At 42.5% G+C, this 8,013-nt stretch overlaps 1 protein-coding gene across 1 annotated transcript; it reads left to right on the top strand.

Moving 5' to 3' along the window:
* The first annotated feature begins 3,827 nt into the window (after nucleotides 1–3,827).
* On the top strand, nucleotides 3,828–6,056 carry LOC141155510 (uncharacterized). Its single transcript, XM_073642377.1, has 2 exons — nucleotides 3,828–4,023; nucleotides 4,425–6,056. The coding sequence occupies exons 1-2, from the start codon at nucleotides 3,828–3,830 to the stop codon at nucleotides 5,393–5,395; spliced, it is 1,167 nt and encodes a 388-aa protein (XP_073498478.1). The 3' UTR covers nucleotides 5,396–6,056.
* Nucleotides 6,057–8,013: the final 1,957 nt, after the last annotated feature.

Here is an 8,013-nt window from a genome sequence, read left to right on the forward strand (position 1 = left end):
TGGCGACAGGGAAAATGGCTGGGTCTTATAGGGCAAGGACATGTGACATACACTGCCAATGACACATGCCCTTGCTTGTGTGAAAAAAAGCACTTCGCTCCGTGTGTGCGCTGCTGATAGGCTGACAGATTGCACCTCCCCCCGGTAAATGCGGGAAAGAGAAAAAAAAATGGAGTTCTTCATTATTCCTGCAGAGATCCATCCCCTGCCCCTCCCCCCACCGCGCTGTACACTCAAACTGCGTATTAACATTAATTTTCATCATTACTGAGAAAAAATCCAGTTATGATTTTGGTGCACGAACAGTTATCGAACATAACCTTGAACAGCCGAATTTTTCTCATATCGTTCGTGTTCGCCGAACGGCTCGAACACCGCCCAAAACAGCTCGAATTTGAGATTGGTGAACAGTTCGAGTAGAACAACGCTCATCTCTACTGCAGTGCTTCCAGCTTGTAACTGATGTGATGATATCTGAGATAGAGGCTGAACATGAGGAGGAGGAGGATGATGCACAGGAGCTGTACACTGTGGGGGCAACTCTGACTGACATAGGGCCCGCAATCCTCGGTGTGGGGAGGATGTGTTCTGTCCCAATGTCCGACTGGGTCCCGGCTTCCACTATGTTTACCCAGTGTGCCATCAGGTAGATGTCCCGTCCCTGGACGCAAACACTTGTGCACATGTCCGTTGTCAGGTGGACTCTCCCAATAACTGCGTTGTTGAGGGCACGGCAGATGTTTTGTGACACGTGCTTGTGTAGCGCGGGGATGGCACACCGGGCAAAATAGTCTCGGCTGGGGACCGAGTACCGAGGGATGGCCACCGCCATAAGGCTGCGGAAGGATTCCTTCTTCACCAGCCTAAAAGGCAGCATTTCCATCGCAAGCAGTCGTGAAATATGCGAATTTAGGACTGTGGCCTGTGGGGCGTTGGCTGCGAATTTGCACTTTCATTCAAAGCTCTGAGATATGGACAAGTGAACGCTGCGGTGGGACATGGACGTTGATGCTGTTTCTTGAGAAACAGCCATAACAAGTGAAGACTGAGAGGAGGGGGTATCTTTGCATGCAGTATGGACAGGGAATTGCCTTGCACACACAACAGGGGGTTCTATTACACGCACAACAGCAGAAGAAGCAGTGGCGACACCCGCTGACACTGGTCGTGGACCCTGGGGTTCACCCCACAAAGTCGGGTGCTTTGCTGCCATGTGCCTGATCATGCTGGTGGTGGTCAGGCTGGTAGTTTTGTCACCCCTGCTGATGCTGGCCTAGCAGGTGGTACAAATGGCCTTTTTGGGGTTATCAGCAGAGTCTTTAAAAAAATTCCAGACTCTGGAAGACCTACCGGTTGTACTGGCAACGTCCCTCTTGTTGGTGTTACGGGGAACTGTTGCCCGCCTTCTGTGTGCGGCCACCACACTGCTTCTTCCTACCTGTTGAGGTACTCTGCCTCCCTCCCCCTGTGTGCTGCTGGCCTCCCTCTGCGTGTCCTCCTGCCACGTTGGGTCAGTTACTAGATCATCCACCACCTCCTCCTCTTCCACTTGACCACCACGATCCTCCTCCTCAGTTCCTGGCATTTGTGTCTCGTCATCGTCCACCTCTGATGATAAATAGCCAGTGTCGACTTCCTGTGGCAGTGGCTGTTAAATATTTGGGCATCGCTGCATGGGATCTCCTCTTCCACTACTTCAAGCGGAGCAGGTGAGTGGCGCAAATATGGAAATGGACCAGTGAACAGCTCTTCAGATTGTCCAAGTGTGAGATCAGTTGCTGTCTGACGACACTCGGCATGGTGGGAGGAAGGACATCAGGGTGAGGAAGAGTATGCGGTCGAGACTCATGGCTAATAAAACTTGACCGTGTGGAAGACAGACTGGAGGTGTTGGAGCCCAGGTAACTGGAAGTTTTATCTGCTATCCAATTAATAACCTGTTAACACTGATCAGTTTGCAATACTGGTGTTGTAGTGTGGTTCCCTAGTAATTCGGTTAAGAAGTGGGAGCGAGAAGATGTGGCTGTTGGTTGTGGCACATTTTCTCCTTGGCCACGGCCCCGTTCTCTACACGCACGATGACCAGAACGTCCAGTTCCACGTCCCTTGCCACGCGCCTTGCCCATAGTAAAGGAAGTAAAATAGCTTACACTCACACTATCAATGGAAAAAGGGTAATAAAAAGGAGATTAGAACCATGGAAGAGGAAAACCACAGTTCTATTTCTCTTGCCTATACCAGAATCTTTTAAACAGATATATTTGTGACTGATCAGATAGGGAAACACAATTTTTTTTTTTTTTTACGTAAAACAGGCCAAAAGCTGGATAATGTAGAGATTTGAACCATGGAACTGCAAAACCATGGTTCTAATCTACTGGCATATACCAGACTTTTTTTAATAGATATGTTTGCGGCTGAACAGTCAGCGACACACTGAAACTGTTTTTTTTATGTAAAAAAGGTCCAAAAGTGGATAATACAGAGATTTGAACAGTGGAACTGCAAAACCACAGTTATATTTTTCTGACCTACACCAGACTCTTTTAAACAGATATATTGGTGTCTGACCAGTCAAGGAGACACTATTATGTTTTTTTTTTTTTTTACGAAAAAAATTGCCAAAAACAGGATAATACAGAGATTTGACCCATGGAACTGCAAAACCACAGTTCTATTTTTCTGGCCTACACCAGACTCTTTTAAACAGATATATTGGTGTCTGAACAGTCACACACTCGATATTTTTTTTTTGGGGGTGGAAATACCAAAAGGTTAGTAAGATGCGTATTTGGACAGTCTGACTGAGGGAAAAAAAAATACAGGATTTAGATGAAAAAAAAAAAGTTTTCCTGACCCCTGAGACAAGGGTTATAAGTCTACCAATTTGACCAACAGGAGCACACAGGACTGGAATGCAGCATTTTATGGTATAACCACTGCATCTCCTATACAGCCTGCCTGCCTGCCTGATATCTGGGATGGATATTAGACCTGAGAAGGACTGTTTGTTTGATTTGGCAGGCTTTAGAGACCCTACACTAACTATTTCGGAGTATAAATCTCTCCCTAGCTTAGCAACACTGACCCTACTCTGGCTGATCCGGAGCGACTGTGTCTAAGATGGCGGCGCCCAGTTTTAACACTAGAACTACTGATGGAGTCATTTTGACTCCTTTCGTTTTTTATTTCTCTTCTGTGACTACATTTTTCAGAATTCCGGCTTGAAACTCGGTGACTTTTCCTCAAATATGATGTGAAAAAAGATTTTGTGAGAATAAATAATTTTGGTGAAAAATTTGCGCGTTTTTTTCAAAATTTACCAAGAACTACTGAAGGGAGTCATTTTGACTCCCTACTATATTTTGAGGTCCTTTTGTCACTAAATGTTGCTATAAAGTTTTGTGCATAATTTTTTCACTCTGTCTTATTTACCCTGATGTTCATATAGATGTAGTTCAATTTACATGTCAACTTTTCACATTTTCCTTGTGTTTTACCTGCTTGTATTACTGTGTAATGCTGAACAAAATAGCTTGTTTACTCTAGGCTCTTATCTTATGCTCATGAAGGGTGGTGTTTTTCTAAGGTCCTAGCAGGAGACAGTATTCTGGATAGTAACTTTACTTTCAGTTCAGCTGAAGAGACAAAGAGAACAGACGCAGACATACGAGCTCTGAAGACTCATACAGGTATGAATTGTTATGAAATAGTTTAGCTGTCTGTCAACTGATTCAGCCCACCTACTTTTGAAGGTGGCAGAACAGTTATTATTTCTTTTAGTTTTCATTTCATTTCTATTTTTCAGCAGGGAACTATATAGAATTATGGAATTTGTGAGGAATATGGAGAGAAGATGTTTGATAAAGCCTCAGGATATTCTGGCTACTTTGCAATCCATACCGGAGGATGAATCGGAATCCAAATTGCAGGAACATGTATTTGATTCTGACAGTGATGAAGATTTCATTCCTCAGAACATATCAAGTGAATCTGAAGACTCAGAAGGAACAAATCCAGAAGGTAAGTAGTTATGTGTATTTATTTGTTCTTCCACACACTGAGTTAGGGCCTGTGCACACTAGCAGAATTCTGGCTGAATAGCCATCTGGATATTCTTGCAGCAATACAGGCCGTACCTGCCCGCTCATGCCTGAAGCTCCGCTCCGAACCCCGGGCTGGAGCCGCTGTCAGGGACAGAGCAGCGCTTGCTTACGCGCGAGAACGGCTCCGTCCCAGACAGCGGCTCCAGCCCGGGGTTCGGAGCGGAGCTTCAGGTATGAAACTCCGCTCTGTACCTGAGCGGGCAGGTACGGGCCGGATTGTGGTGAGAATATCCGGTCGGATATTCCGCCGCTAATCCAGCCAGTGTGCACGGAACCTTACAAAACAAAAATTCTAAATATTCATCAACTTTTTTACAGATATTCCAAGCACATCAACTGGCGATCGGGCTCATGCAGTTATGTTGCCTCGTGACCATCCTCCTGGTCGTGGACAGAAAAAATCAGCAAAACGTCCCAGAAATGAAAGAACAACAGATAACGATGGCGGCGAAGGTAATGCAACAACAAACACCAGAGAAGGCGAATCTGAAGGAATACTAGTTTCAGCGGATGGTATTCAATGGAAACCTGTTGAAATTGGAGAACACTTGCCTGGTAGGCGTGACAGCCAAAATATTCTTCGAGAAGCACCTGGCCCTACAGGATACGCCAGAAGAAATATAATTATCGATAGTCCTTTGAGCGCATGGCGTTTATTTTTTGATTCATATATATTGACACATATAAAGAACTGTACGCTTGCAGAAGCATGCAGGAACAATAATTTAGAGTTTACTCTATCTGATGAGGAGCTAGATGCATTCATTGCGATATTCTATGCTCGTGGAATATCTGGCACGAACCGTCACTCGATTAGCAGTATTTGGTGTAATGACTGGGGAATACCGTTTTGCAAAGCGACAATGTCTAGGGACCGCTTTGTTGAAATTATGAGGTTTCTCAGATTTGATGAGAAATCTACTCGATCGGAGAGACTGCAAACGGACAAGTTTGCTCTATTTTCTACTGTGTGGGACAGGTTTATTGAAAATTGTATTGCGTGTTACAAACCTGGCCCATACATAACGGTGGATGAGCAACTTTTCCCAAGCAAAACTAGGTGTCCATTCACGCAGTACATGCCTTCCAAACCAGATAAATATGGCCACAAATATTGGCTAGCTGTTGATAAGAGGAGCAAATATCTGGCAAATGGCTTCCCTTATCTAGGCAAAGATGACACACGCCGTGCTGAGGACCGTTTAGCTGACCATGTGGTAATGAAGTTATTGGACCCGTTTTTGAAAAAGGTCGCAATGTTACAACCGATAATTATTTTACTTCAGTAAAATTAGCTAAACAGCTAAAAAGCAAAGGAACAACCATCGTGGGAACACTGAACAAGATAAGGCGAGAAGTGCCTAAAGAAATAAAATCCATGAAAGAGGAATTGTACAACACTAAAGTGTTTAGAAATGAAGACAATTTTACACTTACAGTATATCAAGGAAAGCCCAACAAAAATGTTGTCATTTTGAGTTCCGTCCATCCAGATGTTGTTGTTGCGTCTGATTCCGCTAAAAAAACTCCAGAAACGGTAAAGTTTTACAATGAAACAAAATATGGAGTAGATGTAGTGGATCAGATGGCACGAAAATATACCACACGAACATGCACAAGGAGATGGCCTGTTCATGCATTTGAAAATGCCTTAGACTTTGCGGGTATAAATGCATGGATAATATTCAAGGAGATTACCCACCAAAAAATGTCACGCAAGGCATTTTTGCAAACGCTTGTGAGAGAGTTGAGTGGTCCTTATGTCACAGATAGGGAAAAGGGTTCCACGTCCCAAGTTTCTACATGCTCAGAAGTGATGGTTCAAACAAAATTTTGCCAGATCAAAGAAAAGTGCAAGAAAAATAGATCTGTCGGAAATTGTAAGACTTGTGGTAAGTCTTTGTGTGGGCAATGTACTGCCATAAATCAAAGGCAATGCCTAAAATGCGAAACAGCAAATGTTTAGAAGGTGAATTCTGCGCCATATTTTCATTTTTATGCTCCTCCACCTACATTTTCTCTGCTTTTTGTTCTTCAGTTGTTGTTTATATGTGTGCACTTGAATAAAAAAAAATGTTTGAAAAACGTCTATTATAATTATTGTTATTTTCTGTAGAAAAATAAGAAAAGCAGAAAAAAAACAATCAAAAGCATTACTGTTGGATCTCACAATAATAATACATTACAAAAAATATAATTATTAATAAATAACCACAAATGAAACTCTAAAAATAAACGAAAACAAGCAAGGAGTCAAAATGACTCCTTTCAGTAGTTCTAGGCGGGGTCACGAGTCCAGTAGTCCTAGTGTTAAATACTCGAGGTGATGCTGTGCGGCCAGCCAATCACTGTAATGCTCACAAACAACATGGCTGCGGAAAATGTGCAGGGCGGAGACCCGAGCTCCCGCCCGAGTAACCCGGAAATGCTCGGTGTTCGCTGAACATCCTGAGTAGTGAGATGCTCGGGCGAGTACCGAGCAGTGTCGAGCATGCTCGCTTAACACTATTCATTTCCATACTCCTTTTATGCAATTTGCAGCATAATCAAAGAGTCAGATTTTTCTCTTTTGGTAGTATCTTCCACTGTAAAGCAATACAATTGGTTGCATGTGAGCACTGTAGGCATCCAGGAAGCTATTCTCTTCATTAGGTCATATATAGTGTTGAGCCACCCCCGTAGTGTTCGGGTTCGGTTCGGTTCGTCGAACACCTTAGAACACCGTCGAACACCGTTAAAACCAATGGCAGGCAAACAAAAACACATAGAAACACATAGAAAACACCTTCAAAGGTGCCCAAAAGCTGACAAACTGCTCAGAAGACACTCTCTTTAAAAAAGCCGGCCGGCAATTCAGCAGCGGCATACACCGGTACCCGACAATTTAGACAAGAAGGAATAGAGCATCACACATAGATTAGATAGATAGAAACATGTCAGTCACATATATATGAAGTACAGTGACAGTGTTGCTTACTGTACTTGTCATTTAGTGTAAAGGATTTATTAAAAAAAATAATACTGTTTTCGTGCACCGTCTCTTTAAAAAAGCCGGCCGGCAATTCAGCAGCGGTACCCGACAATTTATAACAGAAAGAATAGAGCTTCACACATAGATAGATATAAACATGCCAATCACATATATAATAAGTACAGTGATAGTGTTGGTTACTGTACTTGTCATTTAGTGTAAAGGATTTATTAAAAAAAATAATAGTGTTTTCATGCACCGTCTCTTTAAAAAAGCCGGCCGGCAATTCAGCAGCGGTACCCGACAATTTATAACAGAAAGAATAGAGCTTCACACATAGATAGATATAAACATGCCAATCACATATATAATAAGTACAGTGATATTGTTGGTTTCTGTACTTGTCATTTAGTGTAAAGGATTTATTAAAAAAAATAATAGTGTTTTCATGCACCATCTCTTTAAAAAAGCCGGCCGGCAATTCAGTACCCGACAATTTAGAATAGAAAGAATAAAGAATCACACATAGATTAGATAGATAGAAACATGTCAGTCACATATATATGAAGTACAGTGACAGTGTTGCTTACTGTACTTGTCATTTAGTGTAAAGGATTTATTAAAAAAAATATTAGTGTTTTCATGCACCGTCTCTTTAAAAAAGCCGGCCGGCAAATCAGCATCTGTACCAGACAATTTATAACAGAAAGATAGAGCATCACACATAGATTAGATAGATAGAAACATGTCAGTCACATATATAAGAAGTACAGTGACAGTGTTGGTTACTGTACTTGTCATTTAGTGTTAAAATAAAGAATTTATTAAAAAAAAAATTGGCGTGGGGTTCCCCTTAATTTTAGTCTCTAGCGGAGGTTAAGCAGACAGCTGGGGCAGATGTTTGAAGCCTGGGAAGGGGGTAATACCCACGGAGCT

Source organism: Phyllobates terribilis, unplaced genomic scaffold (genome assembly GCF_046119375.1).
Source record: "Phyllobates terribilis strain yellow unplaced genomic scaffold, ASM4611937v1 Scaffold_7__3_contigs__length_470593459, whole genome shotgun sequence".
Lineage (NCBI taxonomy): Eukaryota > Metazoa > Chordata > Amphibia > Anura > Dendrobatidae > Phyllobates > Phyllobates terribilis.